Source organism: Hemitrygon akajei, chromosome 18 (genome assembly GCF_048418815.1).
Source record: "Hemitrygon akajei chromosome 18, sHemAka1.3, whole genome shotgun sequence".
Classification (NCBI taxonomy): domain Eukaryota; kingdom Metazoa; phylum Chordata; class Chondrichthyes; order Myliobatiformes; family Dasyatidae; genus Hemitrygon; species Hemitrygon akajei.
Genome location: NC_133141.1, coordinates 75,527,056 through 75,546,716, shown reverse-complemented (window position 1 = coordinate 75,546,716; position 19,661 = coordinate 75,527,056). Strand labels below are relative to the sequence as shown.

At 44.5% G+C, this 19,661-nt stretch overlaps 1 protein-coding gene across 3 annotated transcripts; it reads left to right on the top strand.

Moving 5' to 3' along the window:
• Positions 1-4,179: 4,179 nt before the first annotated feature.
• LOC140741527 (uncharacterized) lies at positions 4,180-17,979 on the top strand. 3 transcript variants are annotated; one of them, XM_073071821.1, is made up of 2 exons: positions 4,180-4,203; positions 14,436-17,979. In XM_073071821.1, exon 2 carries the CDS (start codon positions 14,911-14,913, stop codon positions 17,773-17,775), a length of 2,865 nt encoding a protein of 954 aa, XP_072927922.1. In that variant the 5' UTR covers positions 4,180-4,203; positions 14,436-14,910; the 3' UTR covers positions 17,776-17,979. The 3 variants fall into 3 exon arrangements, with proteins under 3 accessions (XP_072927922.1, XP_072927924.1, XP_072927923.1); XM_073071823.1 differs by having other exon boundaries at positions 4,186-4,875; XM_073071822.1 differs by lacking the exon at positions 4,180-4,203 and adding an exon at positions 13,947-14,343.
• Positions 17,980-19,661: the final 1,682 nt, after the last annotated feature.

The window sequence follows — 19,661 nt, the reverse complement described above, 5'->3', positions numbered from 1 at the left end:
CTACCTATATTCACTGGTACCTTTGTGAAGACATCATTGATCATAATGATGAAAAGTAACGGGCTAATCACACTACCCTGAGGTGTGCCATTTCCCACTATGTACTGTTTTGATAATTCTGATCCAATCCGAACTTGAATTTTTCTAACAAACAAAAAATCTTTAATCCAATTAAAAACTCTCCCTCCAACCCCCATCTTGTGGTTTAATTAATAATCCTTCCTTCCACATCATATCATAGGCTTTTTCAATGTCAAAAAACACTGCAACTACTGATTCTTTATTTGCCTGGGCCTTTCTTTATTTCAGTCTCTAACCTTATCACTGAGTCCATGGAATTCCTTCCCTTCCTAAAACCACTCTGATAACTTGCCAGCATTCCTCTCTTCTCAAGATCATACGATAACCTTTCAGTTATCATCCTTTCCATTACCTTACATATATTTGATGTTAGTGCTATTGGCCTGTAGCTAGTGGCTCTTGACGGATCCTTGCCAGGTTTCCTTATTGGAATTACTACTGCTTCTTTCCATGTACTTGGCAATCTTCCCTCCTCCCACACTCTGTTATAAAAATGCAGTAACTTCAAGAGCGCTCCTTCTCTTAGATTTTTTAGCATAACATAGCATATTAGATCTTTCCCTGGGGAGATTGGTCTCAATCTCTTTATTGCTCTCACCATTTCTGCTAAAGTAAATGGATCATCAAATATATCATCTGTTTCTTCCCTCCTGTTTAACACACCTGGGTATTGACTCATTGTTCTTTCCCCTCTCCTTCTCCCTTCTTCAGACAAATTTTCTGAACTATGTATCTTTACAAATGACTTGGCCATGATTTCAGCCTTATCCCTGCTGGAGACTGCTGTTTCCTCCTCAGATATCATTACTGGATATTCCCAATCCCTTCTATCTCCCCCCATCCTCTTAATCATTCCCCTTACCTCTCCCACAGGCATTGTTCTTCCTATTTTGTTGCAAAAACTCCTCCAACTTGCCCTTTTAGCTTGATGTATAGTTCTTCTCACCACTGCATGTGCCTTCTTATATTGAATCAAATGCTGCATATTATGGGTTCTTTTAACTAGCCTGAATGCTCTATTTCTGTTTTTTACAGCCTGACAACATTCCTCTGTCCACCATGGTACTAGTTTTCTATTCATCCTATTTTTACTCCTGGGTATAGATCCTTCTGCTGCCATAATAATTGCTGAAGTCACCTGACTGTTTAATTCATCTATATTTCCAGAAACGTCAATCTTTGTCAATGCCTCTTCACTTAACTTCTGGAACTTACCCTAATCTGCTTTTCCAAACACCCACTTTGGGATTCCACCACCTGGTCTTACTTCAACTCTTTCACCCACTGAACATAAAACTGGGTACATGCCTACTGTTGAAGCAGTCCAAACTCCCCAGTTACTAATGCCAGCCAAGATATTAGACACTAACATAATATCTAATACCGACTCAGTTCCTGTTATTATGTTTATCCTTGTTCCTCTACCATCATTCATACATACCAAATCCCTTTCTTCCATCAAATCTTCAATTACCTTTCCATTTGAATCTGTGATCAGATCCCCCCATATTGTGCTGTGAGCATTGAAATCTGCACACCACACTACTTTATGTCTGTTTTGTCCTTGTATCCTTAAAAGGCTGTACAAATCCAACCTTTTACATGGATTGTAGTAGTTAGTTATAACCACTCCCTCCCCTCTCTCCACCACTATGTATTCCTGATTGTCTCCTTTTTCCAGTACTCTATATGGTATACCATGCTTGATTAACATAGCACAACCCCCTCCTCTCCCTAGATTTCTACCTTTCCTTATCATTATATACCCATATACCACAAAGTCTAAAGCTGGTTTCAACCAAGTTTCCTGAATACACACTACGTCCGGTTTTACAACCATTTCCTTAATAAAGTCCTTAAATTCCTGGCCATTGGCCAGTGAACTCCTTGTATTTCATTGCAAAAGAATCACCATAATGAGTATTAACCAACCTATGACACTTCCTTGCTTGACTGATTACTGAGGTTCTCCCTCACTTCTTCCCATGTCAGTCCTACTAACCCTAAATGGTTTACTGCTGCTTTGACCACCAGCTGAATTTTGTCACTTTTTGACTTTACCTCAGCTGTACTATTAATCACTCCTGCAATGAATGTTACTAGAGTTTTTTTTTCCTACATAAATCCTGTCATTTGTTCTTTGCTGCATCTCTCGCAACCCTATTGCTCCCTGTTCATTAGGAGCATTATTCTGTTCTCTTGACATTCTTACAGCTTCTGCATAAGTGATCTTTCTTTTCACTCTTATTTCTTGAAATTTATTCTCCCTTCTCATAACCTCACACCCACTATATGCCACATTATGAGCTCCTCCACAATTACAGCATTTTGGTTGCACTCCTGGTCCGCACTTTCCATATTCATGATCACCCTCCACATCTAGCACATCTCCTCTGCCTTTTACAGTTTTTAGCTATGTGTCCAAACCTTTGACAATTATAGCACCTCAATGGCTTTGGCACATATACCCTTACTGGGTAACTCATGAAACCCAGGAACACTTTCTTTGGCACTCTTTCTTCTTCAAATTCAATCAATACTGATTCACTTTCCTTTTTCACTCCCTCCTTTGTTTTCAGTCTTAGAACTTTAATTACTTTTCTCCCTTTGATATTCCTCTTTAACTCCTCCATGTTTATACTCATTGGTACACCCGTGATCACTCCTTTACAACCACCATTTCGTGCTCCCACCCTCCCTGTATATTCCACCTTGCATTTTCCTATCTCTTTTAGCTTGAGTGCTTTCTCAAGTTGTTCCTCATTCACACTCTTACCAATAGATTGCCATCATTAAGGACTTTTGCAAATACTATTTCCCCTATTGTTAGCACAAACGGGTTAATTTTCTTCATGTGTCCTTGCGCCTTCTCATTAAATTTAATTATGACAACACCTCCTCTGAACTTGTTCTTCTTCCTCACTTTCAGAACTCTCTCCACTGTCATTTCTTATTCTTTTATTCCTTTTGTCTCGGTTTTCATTCATCCATCCCCTCACTATCTTGTCATTCCCTTTATTTCTCCCTTCACAATAATCCATTTCTCCCCAGATGCCTACCTCTGATCCCAAATCCCTATCCCACTCCTTCTCCACTCTCTTTCCCTCAGCCCCTCCTCTCGCCTTGTCTGCCATTACCAGACCCGGGCAACCCCCTCCCAGCAAGTCCCGCTCCTTCCCCACTCTCTTTCCCTCAACAAGAATTGAGGGATTCTTTCCCTCAAAGAATCACCGTAATGAGTATTAACCAACCTATGATACTTCCTGGCTTGACTGATTACTGAGGTTCTCCCTCACTTCTTCCCATGTCAGTCCCACTAACCCTAAATGGTTTACTGCTGCTTTGACCACCAGCTGAATTTTGTCACTTTTTGACTTTACCTCAGCTGTACTATTAATCACTTCTGCAATGAATGTTACTAGAGTTTTTTTCCTACATAAATCCTGTCATTTGTTCTTTGCTGCATCTCTCGCATCCCTATTGCTCCCTGTTCATTAGGAGCATGCACCAACTCCTCCTCACCCCATTCCTCTATTCCACGCCTCATCTTTTGAATCTTCTCCTATGTCTATCATTTTCCCCCTCCTCCTTCCTATCAGATTATTCCTTCTCCAGCTCTGACCTTTCCCGCCCACGTGGCTTCAGCAATCACCAACGAACAAAAGAAAATCTGCAGATGCTAGAAATCCAAGCAACCCACACGAGGCTGTAGGAACTCACAGGATGGCAGCATTTATGGAAAAAAATACAGGCGACGTTTCGGACCGAGACCCTTCGGCAGGACCTTCCAGCTACTCTTTTCCCCTGGCCCCATTTTTTTTTAATATACTGGTACCTTTCCTCCCTTCATTCTCAGTCCTGAAGGGGGTGGGGGGTGGTCTCGGCCAGAAACGTCGACTGTTTATTCATTCTGTTCCATAGACGCTGCCTGAGCTGCTGAGTTCCTCCAAAGTTTTGCGTGAGTTAATTTGGATTTCCAGCATCTTCACACTTTCTCGTGTTTGGTCCGGAATTCGCCGTCCGTGACCAGACGATCAAATGCGCATGTGTAAGGTCGCAGCCCCTTGCGGGGAAACCGCGCATGCGCTCAGTAGGCAAAAGGCTTTGGAGAATCGACGGCAGGTAGGAGCGGGGCTCCGGACGGGGGACTTACTCGGCATCGGAACCGCGACCGAGGGACAATTACTGTGCGCTCCGGACATAACGTGGCTCCGCACCCTGGGACATTCGGGGTCCTTTTCCTCTCAGCCCCACGATCCATACCCAGGCGCCGGGATCTTTCGCCTGATGAGCGAAAGTACTGGCGCCATTTCAGTAGCGCATGCGCATAGCTGACACAGTGACGAATAGAAGAGTCATCGTTTCGTGGGGTTTTCTGGGTAAACAGGCAGCCATTGGTGACTTTACCACTGCTTTCCGCGCCAGGTGTGTTTGGAAGAGCAGGAGAGGGACTGGGAGCGGATGGATCTCCCAAACAGTGCCGAGCTCGAGATATCTAAATCCAACAATAAAAGAGTTCCGAGTTAATCTCGCATGAAGTCAATGAAAATCTCAATTTTGTATCGATTTAAAAAAAGAACAAAATCCTACCAGCAACTTTAGTTCTTGAGAAAATCACCTCTTCTTGTTCCGGAGCTCCCTACTGCTGAGAACATGTTTTGTACCATTCTGTCTGGGAACGTAAACATCTTTGGCCTATGTAACAAGTAACCTGTAGATTTCACATCACATATATGCCACACTCCGAACAGAAAGACTACTGCCCTCCCATCACTTTCATTGGCATTGCTATCAGTAAGTTCACCACTGTCAACCTCTGGGGGAAGGGGTCACAGATATTGGAAAGTTTCTCGGATTAGCCGCCTAATATCACATGCTACTTGTAGCCCTGTGGGGCATGACCCGGAGCTCGATCTGTATTGGTTGGTTGGATTGTGAGGTTCTCCCTCATTACTGTATATACTGCTGGCTGAGGTAAAGTTCACCTGCAGTAGTCAAATCTAAAGTCACACTCGCAGCTGCAACATTATGACTTACCAAAGGATACTCTTTCTTTCTCGTGGCTGCTGTTGCTGTGTGATATGATTGTCCCACCAATGCATATTGCAAAAGACTTGTTATTTACAAGCAGAGTAGACAATAAACAATTCTCATAAGTACTGAAACCACAATTTAGAATTTCTGTCCATCTCTTCCCGGCAAGCCCAGTGGGCTCCTGCTTGATAGCATTTTAATAAATCTATCCTTTTCCCGTTACCATTCATAAAAACAGCATGTGTTGATAGGTTATTTAAAAATATTCAAGCCACCTCATGATATTTGGAACCTGTTTCAAAGGGTAGGTTAAATTATTTCCATGTAGGGGAATGTGGAATACTGCACTGATATAAAACCTTTCATTGAACACTACTTCACTTTTTAAATATATATTATTTCTGTTTTTGCATGATTTTTAATCTAATCAATATACGTATACTCTATTTATCTTATCATTATTTTACACTTTTTCTATATTGTGTATTGCATTGAACTGCTGCTGTTAATTTAACAAATTTCACAGCACATGCCAGTCATAATAAATCTGATTCTGATTCTTTGAATCTGGAAGGGGCTTCAGAAATTTAAGTGTATCCAGAGTTACCTGTGATGCACTGTGACTGATCCTGATAACTTTCTCCAGTAATATCCCCCATTTTCTGCTGACGGGACTGTATCTGGTTTTCTAATTCTGCTCCATCTAAGGTATTGACCATGCCTACCCCTTAGACATAACATGCTTCCAGTAATTTCAATAGCCCTAGAAACATAGAAAACCTATAGCTCAATATGGCCCTTCAACCCACAAAGCTGTGCCGAACATGTCCTTACCTTAGAACTACCTAGGCTTACCCATAGCCTTCTATTTTTCTAAACTACAGGAGTCTCTTAAAAGTCCATATCATTTCTGCCTTCACCACTACCGCTAGCAGCCCATTCCATGCACTCACCACTCTCTGCATAAAAAAATTACCTGTACCTGCTACCAAGCACTTTAAAACTATATCCTCTCATGCTTGCCATTTCAGCCCTTGGGAAAAGCCTCTGACTATCCACACAATCAATGCCTTTCATTATCTTGTACACCTCTATCAGGTCACCTCACATCCTCAGTTGCTCCAAGGAGAAAAGGCCAAGTTCACTCAACCTGTTCTCATAAGGCATGCTTCCCAATCCAGGCAACATCCTTGTAAATCTCGTCTGCACACTTTTGCTGGTTTCCACGTCCTTCCTATAGTGAGGCGATCAGAATTGAGCACAGTACTCCAAGTGGGGTCTGACCAGGGTCCTTTATACTTGCAACATCCACCATATGCCTTCTTAACCACACAGTCAACCTGTGCAGCAGCTTTGAGTGTCCTATGGACTCAGACCCCAAGATCCCTCTGGTCTTCTACACTGCCAAGAGTCTTGCCATTAATGCTATATTCTGCCATCATATTTGACCTATGAAAATGAACCACCTCACACTTATCTGGGTCTTTTCTTTCTACTTTTGAATGACTTATCTCACCCCTGCTTAGTTGTCTCCCTAGATGACAAGTAAATAACTGTCTTGTAGTACACTAGCAACATTATATCCTTTAGATTAAAATTTATGTGCACGGGCTGGTATTCCAGTACAAAGTGACAAGTTCCCCCGTATCTTCTAACACTAATCCGACCCCCTTTGTATTCTGCAGGGTCTCACTACGTTTCGGCTCTGGTCTAATTTCAGTTATTTGAGGTTGTAGGATGGTGATTTTCCTAATAGTTTTTGACAACCCTGAAAGGATCTGGGCCCAGACATGAACTCTTCCCCGTGTCCCCTCATGTGCTTTCCATTCTACTCTCCCTGTGTAATAGATCATATGTGAACAGTTTATAATGATGGAAGAAACTTTCTGACACTATCCCATTGATTCGGGTCCTGACAAATCTAATCCCAATGACTCCTGAAATGTTCTCATGTCTCTTCTGGTCATAGAAACATAGAAAACATACAGCACAACACAGGCCCTTTGGCCCACAAAGCTGTGCCAGACATCCCTACCTTAGAACTACCTAGGCTTTACCCATAGCCCTCTATTTTTCTAAGCTCCATGTACCCATCCAGGAATCTCTTAAAATACCCTATCGTTTCTGCCTCCTCCACCACCGCTGGAAGCCCATTCCACGCACTCACCACTCTCTGAGTAAAGAACTTACCCCTGACATCTCCTCTGTACCTACTTCCAAGCACCTTAAAACTTTGCTCTCTTGTGCTAGCCAATTCAGCCCTGGGGAAAAGCCTCTGACTACCCACACAATCAATGCCTCTCATTATCTTGTATACCTCTCATCCTCGGTCGCTCCAAGGAGAAAAGGCTGAGTTCACTCAACCTACTTACCTGGGTTGAACGCCATCTGCCACTTCTCAGTCCAGTTTTGCATCCTATCAATGTCCCGTTGTAACCTCTGACAGCCGTCCCCTTGGATCCCATGCCTCCTTACTTTCTCAATAAGCCTTGCATGGGGGTACCTTATCAAATGCCTTGCTAAAATCCATATACACTACATCTACAGCCCTACCTTCATCAATGTGTTTAGTCACATCCTCAAAAAATTCAGTCAGGCTCGTAAGGCATGACCTGCCTTTGACAAAGGCATACTGAGTATTCCTAATCATATTATGCCTCTCCAGATGTTCATAAATCCTGCCTCTCAGGATCTTTTTCATCAACTTAGTGAAGTAAGACTCACTGGCTATAATTTCCTGGGCTATCCCTACTCCCTTTCTTGAATAAGGGAACAACATCTGCAATGCCCCCCACAATCCTCTGGAACCTCTCCCATCCCCATTGATGATGCAAAGATCATTGCCAGAGGCTCAGCAATCTCCTCCCTTGCTCCCCACAGCAGCCTGGGGTACATCCCATCCGGTCCCGGTGACTTATCCAACTTGATGCTTTCCAAAAGCTCCAGCACATCCTCTTTCTTAATATCTGCATTCTGAAGCTTTTCAGTCCAGTGCAAGTCATCCCTACAATCACCACGATCCTTTTCCGTAGTGAATACTGAAGTAAGGTATTCATTAAGTACCTCCGCTATTTCCTCCAGTTCCAAACACCCTTGATTGGTCCTGTTCTCTCACATCTTATCCTCTTGTTCTTCACATACTTGTAGAATGTCTTGGGGTTTTCCTTAATCCTTTCTGCCAAGGCCTTCTCATGGCCCTTTCTGGCTCTCCTAATTTCATTCTAATGCTCCTTCCTGCTAGCCTTATAATCTTCTAGATTCATATCATTACCTAGTTTTTTGAACCTTTCGTAAACTTTTCTTCTTGACTAGATTTACATCAGCCTTTGTGCACCATGGATCTTGTACCCTACCATCCTTTCCATGTCTCATTGGAACGTACCTACTCAGAACCTCACACAAATATCCCCTGAACATTTGCCACATTTCTTCGGTAAGTTTCCCTAACAACATCTGTTTCCAATTCATGCCTCCAAGTTCCTGCCTGATTGCTTCATAGTTCCCCTTATTCCAATTAAACGTTTCCCTGACTTGTCTGTTCCTATCCTTCTCCAATGCTATGGTAAAGGAGATAGAATTGTGATCACAGGAGATAGAAACACCCGGTTGTGACCCCCGATAAATACAGGAGATGTGTTTATTGGGGTTGTAACTCATTGCTGATGTCACTGTATTCCTTATTATCATCAGTACATCAGGCAAAACTACCTGACACCTTGTTTCATGTTGTTGCACCATTTTGCAATCATATTTTTTGGTGTTCATTTCAGCCGTTCCACAATTCCACTAGACTGTGGTCTATTGGGTAGATGAAATCTCTGCTTGATCCCTAAAAGTGCATGATTTGGGCTGTAAGATGTGTGCCTTGATCCGATTCGATACTGAATTAATGATAAAAGTCAAAGTCAGCATGTCAAGGGAAATGTTGCCTAACGAATCTGTTAGAGTTCTTCAAGGAAGTAACAAGCAGGGTGGACAGAGCGGCAGTAGATGTCATTTACTTGGAATTTCAGAGGGTATTTGAGAAGGTGCCACAGATGAGGCTGTTTAACAAGATAAATTTCTGTGGCATTCCAAGAAAGATACTGGAAGGATAGCGGAATGGCTGATAGGCAGGAGGTTGCGAGTGAATAAAAGGCCCCTTTCTGGTTGACTGCCTGTGACTAGGTGACTTAGTGATTAGGGTTCAGCATTAGGACCACTGCTTTTCACATTGATTGTCAGTGACTTAGATAATGCAATTGATGGCTTTGGTCAAGTTTGCAGAAGATAGGTGGAGGAGTAGGTAGTGCTGAGGAAGCAATGTGATTGCAGCAAGACAGACAAATTGGATGGATGGGCAACAATTGGCAGATAGAATACAGTTTTGGGAAATACATGATAATGCATTTTGGTAAAAGGAACAATAGTGCTATTATCTAAATGGGGAGGAGGTTCAGACATCAGAGATGCAGAGGGACCGCGTTAATTTACAGGTTGAGTCTAGTAAATAAGACAAGTGCAATGTTTACTTTTATTTCAAGGGGAATAGAATATAAAAGCAAGGAGATAATGCTGAGCCTTTATAAGACACTGGTCAGGCCACACTTATCCACAGTTTTGGGCCCCATATCTCAGAAAGGATGTGTTGTCATTGAAGAGAGTCCAGAGGAGGTTCACAAGGATGATTCCGGGAATGAAAGGGTTAACACCTGAGGAGTGTTTGACAGTTTTGGGCTTGTACTCACAGAAATTTGGAAGAAATGTACCGAATGTTGAAGAGCAAACATGAGGAAATCTGCAGATGCTGGAAATTCAAACAACACACACAAAATGCTAGTGGAACACAGCAGGCCAGGCAGTGTCTGCAGCACTGTCGACGTTCTGACAAAGGGTCTCGGCCCGAAACGTCAACAGTGCTTCTCCTTATAGATGCTGCCTGGCCTGCTGTGTTCCACCAGCATTTTGCAAATGTTGAAGAGACTAGATAAGGTGATGTGCAGAGGATGTTTCCTGTGGTGGGGGTATCTAAAGCTAGAGGGCGCAACCTCAAAATTCAGGGGTGACCTTTTAGAACAGAGGTAAGGGGGTTTAGCCAAAGAATATTAAGTCAGTAGAATACTCCGCCAAACACTGCGGTGGAGGCCAAGTCCATGTGTAAATTTAAGGCGGAATTTGATTGTTTCCTGATCAGTCGGGGCATCAAAATATATGGTGAGAAAGCAAGTGTATGGGGTTGAATGGGATTCGGGATCAGCCATGATGAAATGGCGGAACTGACTCGATTGGCTGAATGGCTTAACTCTGCCCCTTTGTCTTATGGTGTTATGGATGTTCAGCTGCCATAGGGGCTCCACTCCAGATATGCTGTTCGGGTTTACTCCCGTAGCTTTCGTCTCTCCCGAGGATGCCCACAGGGCAGTGGGGCTATTTACCCATAGCTATTGGCAGTAGTTATACAGTGTTCACTGATTTTTGATTGGAGAAAGGCTAACTTTGAGGAGATGCGCAGGGATTTAGAGAGAGTGGATTGGGTCAAGTTGTTTTATGGGAAGGATGTAATAGAGAAATGGAGGTCATTTAAGGGTGAAATTATGAGGGTACAGAATCTTTATGTTCCTGTTCGGTTGAAAGGAAAGGTTAAAGGTTTGAAAGCGCCATGGTTTTCAAGGGATATTAGAAACTTGGTTCGAAAAAAGAGGGATGTCTACAATAGATATAGGCAGCATGGAGTAAAGGAATTGCTCGAGGAATATAAAGAATGTAAAAGGAAACTTAAGAAAGAGATTAGAAAAGCTAAAAGAAGTTACGAGTTTGGTTTGGCAAGTAAGGTGGAAGTAAATCCGAAAGGCTTCTACAGTTATATTAAAAGCAAGAGGTTAGTGAGGGATAAAATTGGTCCCTTAGAGAATCAGGGTGGTCAGCTATGTGTGGAGCCGAGGGAGATGGGAGAGATTTTGAACGATTTCTTCTCTTCGGTATTCACTAAGGAGAAGGATATTGAATGGTGTAAGGTGTGGGAAACAAGTAAGGAAGTTATGGAACCTATGACAATTAAAGAGGTGGAAGTACTGGTGCTTTTAAGAAATTTAGAAGTGGATAAATCTCCGGGTCCTGACAGGATATTCCCCAGGACCTTGAGGGAAGTTTGTGTAGAGATAGCAGGAGCTTTGACGGAGATCTTTCAGATGTCATTAGAAACGGAGATTGTGCCGGAGGATTGGCGTATTGCTCATGTGGTTCCATTGTTTAAAAAGGGTTCTAGAAGTAAGCCTAGCAATTATAGACCTGTCAGTTTGATCAATTATCTGGATAGACAGGATCTGATTAGGAGTAGCCAGAATGGATTTGTGCGTGGAAGGTCATGTTTGACAAACCTTATTGAATTTTTTGAAGTAGTGACGAGGAATGTTGACGAGGGTAAGGCAGTGGATGTAGTCTATATGGACTTCAGCAAGGCCTTTGACAAAGTTCCACATGGAAGGTTAGTTAAGAAGGTTCAGTCGTTAGGTATTAATGCTGGAGTAATAAAATGGATTCAACAGTGGCTAGATGGGAGATGCCAGAGAGTAGTGGTGGATAATTGTTTATCGGGATGGAGGCCGGTGACTAGTGGGGTGCCTCAGGGATCTGTTTTGGGCCCAATGTTGTTTGTAATATACATAAATGATCTGGATGATGGGGTGGTAAATTGGATTATTAAGTATGCTGATGATACTAAGGTAGGAGGTGTTGTGGATAATGAGGTGGGTTTTCAAAGCTTGCAGGGAGATTTATGCTGGTTAGAAGAATGGGCTGAACGTTGGCAGATGGAGTTTAATGCTGAGAAGTGTGAGGTTCTACATTTTGGCAGGAATAATCCGAATAGAACATACAGGGTAAATGGTAGGGCATTGAGGAATGCAGTGGAACAGAGAGATCTAGGAATAACAGTGCATAGTTCCCTGAAGGTGGAGTTTCATGTAGATAGGGTGGTGAAGAAGGCTTTTGAAACGCTGGCCTTTATAAATCAGAGCATTGAGTACAGAAGTTGGGATGTAATGTTAAAATTGTACAAGGCACTGGTAAGGCCAAATTTGGAATATTGTGTACAGTTTTGGTCACCGAATTATAGGAAAGATATCAATAAATTAGAGAGAATGCAGAGACGATTTACTAGGATGTTACCTGGGTTTCAGCACTTAAGTTACAGAGAAAGGTTGAACAAGTTAGGTCTCTATTCATTGGAGCGTAGAAGGTTGAGGGGGGATTTGATCGAGGTATTTAAAATGTTGAGAGGGATAGATAGAGTTGACGTGAATAGGCTGTTTCCATTGAGAGTAGGGGAGATTCAAATGAGAGGACATGATTTGAGAGTTGGGGGCAAAAGTTTAAGGGAAACACGAGGGGGTATTTCTTTACTCAGAGAGTGATAGCTGTGTGGAATGAGCTTCCTGTAGAAGTAGTAGAGGCCAGTTCAGTTGTGTCATTTAAGGTAAAATTGGATAGGTATATGGACAGGAAAGGAGTGGAGGGTTATGGGCTGAGTGCGGGTAGGTGGGACTAGGTGAGATTAAGAGTTCGGCACGGACTAGGAGGGCCGGAATGGCCTGTTTCCGTGCTGTGATTGTTATATGGTTATACATCAGGTTTGGGTGGGCAGGACATCCCAACTTCCTGGTTTTGGAGGAAGCCAAGTCATACCAATCCTAGATGTACAGAGTCTGAAAAAGGTGGTTTTTCTCACTGTCGAGTCTGTGGAGTGGCTAACGAGCTGCCTCAATAGAGACACCGGGTAAAAGGGTTTCACATAAAACAGTACTGCGTAGGAACAGGCCGTCCGGCCCACAATGTTGTGCCAAGCCAAATTTGCTAAAAAGCAAATCAAAAACCCCCAAGTTCTAATCCTTCCTACTTACACCATGTTCATATCCCTCCATCTTCCTTCCATCCATGTGCTATCAAATGTCTCTTGAAAGCTTCGAATGTATTTGCCTGTACTAACATTCCAGGCAGCAGATTCCACTCATTAGGATGGCCAACACTCCCTCCTCCTTGTCCTCTAAATCAGGGGTCACCTTTTTTGCACCACGGACCGGATTAATACTGACAATATTCTTGCGGGCCGGCCGACAGGGGTTGAGGTGTGGGTGTTACGTCGACAGTGCTGCAGACACTGCCTGGCCTGCTGTGTTCCACTAGCATTTTGTGTGTGTTGTTTGAATTTCCAGCATCTGCAGATTTCCTCATGTTTGCTCTTCAACATTCGGTACATTTCTTCTAAATTTCTGTGAGTACAAGCCCAAAACTGTCACACACTCCTCAGGTGTTAACCCTTTCATTCCCGGAATCATCCTCGTGAACCTCCTCTGGACTCTCTTATCACCCCAATATAGGTGATAAGTCAACGATAAGTTTATCTAACGAATTTAATATTAAACACACAGCGCATATTTTCCTCGCATGAACATAGTGATAAGTCAACTATAACTTGTAAGTCAATAGCATCATAACATTTTAAGTAACATCTGGATATTAAACACACAGCGCATATTTTCCTCATATGAACATATAAAATTATTGCAACACACCAGTGAGAGGACAAAGTAAAGGCAGGAGGTTCCCGTGCCAGGGCTGCGGCAGTCACAGTCCGGAGAGAGTGATCAAGCGAGGAGTGCGACAGGGCGCGTGCCTGCCCCCCTTGTCGGTAGGTAGGATCTATCGGCCGACAAAAGTTTGGCTCGAGGGATGACTTTCAGTAGATCGCAGTGAGGTAGCTGCTCTGCTACCTATGAAACCCTGAGCCCAAATTAGGTCATCTGCGAATATTTTAGCACTGGGTTCCCCACGAACATTCGGTGTGCTAAGCAGGTTTAGACACGGCACCCATCTGTCTGCACTCCAGGCCAGAAGAATCGGCTCTTCTTGCCGGCCACACGAGGCAGCTGGTTAACCCGAAGCCAACCAGTTACCTGGTGCGAGGGTGTCACTGTGTTTAGGCAACTGATGACCTCATTTGGGTAATGAATTCGTATGCGTAATGACCTTGCGTGCGTTCAAGTTCAACAGTGGGCTGACAGAATGAGGAAAGGTGCAGCTGACCCATATCGTTTCATATCGACAAATCATATTGTTTCCTTGCGGCCCGGTGGTTGGGGACCACTGGTGTACAGTACATGAACTCCTCCCATTTGGGAGAGACAAGCTGTGTGGCACAGGAATAACACTATTAACCACCACTACATCTCCCCTTCTTGAAATAAAAACTAGGTATGTACTTTTCAACACGTTTGTAGAGACTAAAATGATCTCATCTGAAATGTTGTCCTTCACCCATTGATGTCTTGTAAATCTTTCTACAGGTTACAAATGAGAAAGAATTTATGATTGGGAAGCCCAGACACAACAACACAACACATCAGTTTTGCCGTCTCTGTCCAGATATTTAAGGAGTGACCAGATAATTGCATTGTAACACCAATATATCAGTTGTCGATCCTTGGAGATGAAGAGGTATCTCATCCCAGCTGGAAATGTACTTTGTGTCTGAAATGAAATTTTCTTCCAGTGAAATCCACTGGAACCAGGGTCTGAGAACATACCTGTCTTTCTTCACTGGAGATCAGTTTTGTAACTGCATTGATTGGACAGGACTTCTGACATAGGACTTGATGAGTTGCCAGATTCTCTTTCTCTCAAAATGGACCGGATTTTCTCATGCCAGTGAGTTCACAATGGGGAGAAACCATTCACCTGCTCTGTGTATGGGACAGGATCTACTCAGTCATCCAGCATGAAGATATGCCAGAAAATTCGCAGAAGTGAGAGGCCGTTCACATGATCCGTGTGTGGGAAAAGATTCACTCACTGAGCCCACCCATAGACACACCAATGAGTAAGTCTGTTCACACTGGGGAGAGGCCATTCATTTGCACAGACTGTGGGAAGGGATTCACTGACTCATCCCACCTTGTGGCGCACTGCCGAGTTCACACTGGGGAGAGGCCATTCGCTTGCTCAGACTGTGGGAAGAGATTCAATCTCTCATCCAATCTACGGAGACACCAGCGAGTTCACACTGGGGAGAGGCTATTCGCTTGCTCAGACTGTGGGAAGAGATTCAATCTCTCATCCAATCTACGGAGACACCAGCGAGTTCACACTGGGGAGAGGCTATTCACTTGCTCAGACTGTGGGAAGGGATTCACTGAGTCATCTGACCTACTGACACACCAGTCAGTTCACACTGGGGAGAGGCCATTCACCTGCTTGGACTGTGGGAGGGGATTCAGCCAGTCATCCAATCTACGGAAACATCAGCGGGTTCACATTGGGGAGAGGCTATTCAATTGTTCAGATTCTGGGAAGGAATTCACTGAATCATCTGACCCACTGGCACCCCAGCGAGTTCACACTGGGGAGAGTCCGTTCATCTGCTCAGACTGTGGGAAGGGATACAATTTGTTAACCAATCTACGGAAACATCAGCGTGTTCACAGTGGGGAGAGGCCGTTCACCTGCTCAGACTGTGGGAAGGGATTCAGTCAATCATCTGACCTGAAGCAACATCTGCGAGTTCACACTGGGGAGAGGCCGTTCACCTGCTCAGACTGTGGGAAGGGTTTCAATCTCTCATCCAATCTACGGAAACACCAGCGAGTTCACACCGGGGAGAGGCCGTTCATCTGCTCAGACTGTGGGAAAGGCTTCAGTCTCTCCACCAATCTACGGAAACACCAGCAAGTTCATACTGGAGAGAGGCCGTTCACTTGCTCAGACTGTGGGAAGGGATTCAGTCGATCATCTGACCTGAAGCAACATGAGCGAGTTCACACTGGGGAGAGGCCGTTCACCTGCTCTGTATGTGGGAAGGGATACACTCGGTCATCCCACCTTGTGGCGCACTGCCGAGTTCACACTGGGGAGAGGCCATTCGCTTGCTCAGACTGTGGGAAGAGATTCAATCTCTCATCCAATCTACGGAGACACCAGCGAGTTCACACTGGGGAGAGGCCATTCGCTTGCTCAGACTGTGGGAAGAGATTCAATCTCTCATCCAATCTACGGAGACACCAGCGAGTTCACACTGGGGAGAGGCCATTCACTTGCTCAGACTGTGGGAAGGGATTCACTGAGTCATCTGACCTACTGACACACCAGTCAGTTCACACTGGGGAGAGGCCATTCACCTGCTTGGACTGTGGGAGGGGATTCAGCCAGTCATCCAATCTACGGAAACATCAGCGGGTTCACATTGGGGAGAGGCTATTCAATTGTTCAGACTCTGGGAAGGAATTCACTGAATCATCTGACCCACTGGCACCCCAGCGAGTTCACACTGGGGAGAGTCCGTTCATCTGCTCAGACTGTGGGAAGGGATACAATTTGTTATCCAATCTACGGAAACATCAGCGTGTTCACAGTGGGGAGAGGCCATTCACCTGCTCAGTCTGTGGGAAGGGATTCACTCGATCATCTGACCTACTGGTACACCAGCGAGTTCACACTGGGGAGAAGCCATTTACCTGCTCAGACTGTGGTAAGGTATTCAATCACTCATCCAATCTACGGAAACACCAGCGAGTTCACACTGGGGAGAGGCCATTCGCTTGCTCAGACTGTGGGAAGAGATTCAATCTCTCATCCAATCTACGGAGACACCAGCGAGTTCACACTGGGGAGAGGCCATTCGCTTGCTCAGACTGTGGGAAGAGATTCAATCTCTCATCCAATCTACGGAGACACCAGCGAGTTCACACTGGGGAGAGGCCATTCACTTGCTCAGACTGTGGGAAGGGATTCACTGAGTCATCTGACCTACTGACACACCAGTCAGTTCACACTGGGGAGAGGCCATTCACCTGCTTGGACTGTGGGAGGGGATTCAGCCAGTCATCCAATCTACGGAAACATCAGCGGGTTCACATTGGGGAGAGGCTATTCAATTGTTCAGACTCTGGGAAGGAATTCACTGAATCATCTGACCCACTGGCACCCCAGCGAGTTCACACTGGGGAGAGTCCGTTCATCTGCTCAGACTGTGGGAAGGGATACAATTTGTTATCCAATCTACGGAAACATCAGCGTGTTCACAGTGGGGAGAGGCCATTCACCTGCTCAGTCTGTGGGAAGGGATTCACTCGATCATCTGACCTACTGGTACACCAGCGAGTTCACACTGGGGAGAAGCCATTTACCTGCTCAGACTGTGGTAAGGTATTCAATCACTCATCCAATCTACGGAAACACCAGCGTGTTCACACTGGGGAGAGACCATTCACCTGCTCAGACTGTGGGAAGGGATTCAGTCAATCATCTGACCTGAAGCAACATCTGCGAGTTCACACTGGGGAGAGGCCGTTCACCTGCTCAGACTGTGGGAAGGGTTTCAATCTCTCATCCAATCTACGGAAACACCAGCGAGTTCACACCGGGGAGAGGCCGTTCATCTGCTCAGACTGTGGGAAAGGCTTCAGTCTCTCCACCAATCTACGGAAACACCAGCAAGTTCATACTGGAGCGAGGCCGTTCACTTGCTCAGACTGTGGGAAGGGATTCAGTCGATCATCTGACCTGAAGCAACATGAGCGAGTTCACACTGGGGAGAGGCCGTTCACCTGCTCTGTATGTGGGAAGGGATACACTCGGTCATCCCACCTTGTGCTGCACTACCGAGTTCACACTGAAAATAAGTTTAAATAAGATATTTAACAGTTGCTGAATCCAGAGTTAATTTCAGAAGTGACTTGGTGTGTGGAACTTGGCAATTATTGCTGCTGAACATCAGACCCAGTTCTGCACCCTGGTCCAGGATATAGATGTTGTTTCTTCTACTGATGTTCATTTGAAATGGGACTGGAGTTTACTATTCTGGGTCTGTGACAAATAAATCAGTTCTGTTTTAAACTCTGTCTTGGGTATTTACTGAATCTACAGTGTACAGTTTTGAATCAACTCAGCCCACCTGGCCCCTGCCAGTGTTTCTGTTCCATGACAGTGCTTTTAAAATATCCTTGCAGTTCACCTCTCACTCTCCCTATGCTGATGGGTTCCAAACAGTCACCACTTTTCAACGGATGCTGCCTGACCTGCTGAGTTCATCCAGCTTGTTTGTACGTGTTGATTTGACCACAGCATCTGCAGTGTACTTTGAGTCACTACTTTGTGGCTGAGGAGTTTTCCCTTAAATTTCCTATGTGACTTTGTAGATTGATGAAGATGCCAGCAGTTGTGTCTGACTTGTTCTTTGTTCATTAAATCTCTGGGCAAGGAAGAATGACTGTTAATAAAATACTTTATTCCCTTTTAAAGTTATGGGTCCTTTTCACTGCTTCTAAAAGGCAGTGTGTCACACTGCTGGGTTGTTAGAATAACCGCTGTCCTTTAAAGTCTGAAAGCAGGATGGGGAACCATTAGTTGGATGTTCGGTGGAGCAAGGTTGGAACGACAGAGAGTGGGGTCTGGACAGTGGGAGGTGTAAGAACGTACGGTGAGGTGCAGGGAAACTGAGTGGGATGGGTGTGGGGAAGAATTTCAGGAGGTGTACATTTCTCTGCCTGTACATTAAATATTCCTATGGAAACCTATTACGTCAGATGGGTGAACCCAAACGCACAACTCTGACACGGAGGTAGGGTAATCTGAAGAGTGTTTATTAGTGGTTGCAGGAAAGGCAGGGGAGAGAGAGAGAGCAAGACTTGACCAGGGGTTGAACCCTGGTCGCTGCAGTAACCACTGAGCCAGTGGGGAGTGTAGGCGAGCGGGATGAGGCAGAGCAGGGATGCAGACTAGAGTGTGAGCGTGGCTGGAGGATGAACGGGAAGGCAGGTGGCATGCAATACTCCTGTTAACGGGGAAAGACAAAGTTAACACAGGCAAACAACAGCGCGGAAACAAAACTTAGAATACGCAATTCTAAGCAGCCTAGAATGTGAACTGCCACACTGCCTGAAGCAACGATCTGGCGATAAGTGGATGCAAAGCTGGGGTATTTATACTGCAGGTTAGATGAGATTCAGTTGCATTGGAAACAGGGGAGCAGGAGAAACTTGGGGAAAAGGGAATCAGGAGAACATGAGAAATAAACGGGAGGGACGGCCGGGACTGTGACAGAAACCTATTAAGTGACAGGGTAGCAACATCTGGAAGCTGATTGACAGAGTATTAATTTTGACTATTGACACACAAAGTCACACACATTGAGTATATTACTTTTGGGAGCTTGTATTAAACTGCTGAGATATATTAAAAATATTGACTGGATTAGTGCCATTGGCAGAGTGGAGGCAATGTTTTAAATGAATTCAATGGCACTGTTCTTACCCAGAAGGCTCTGAGCTTAATACCATAAGACAGGGGCAGAATTAGGCCATTCAGTCCATCGAGTCACTTTGCCATATCATCATGGCTGATCCTGGATCCCACACAACCCCATACACCTGTCTTCTTGTCATATCCTTTGATGCCCTGACCACTCCCAGAACTATCAGCCTCTGCCTTAAATATACCCACGGGCATGGCCTCCACTGCAGTTTATTTCCAATAAATAAACATGTCTAGGGTAAATTTCGGATAAGCACAAACATAAA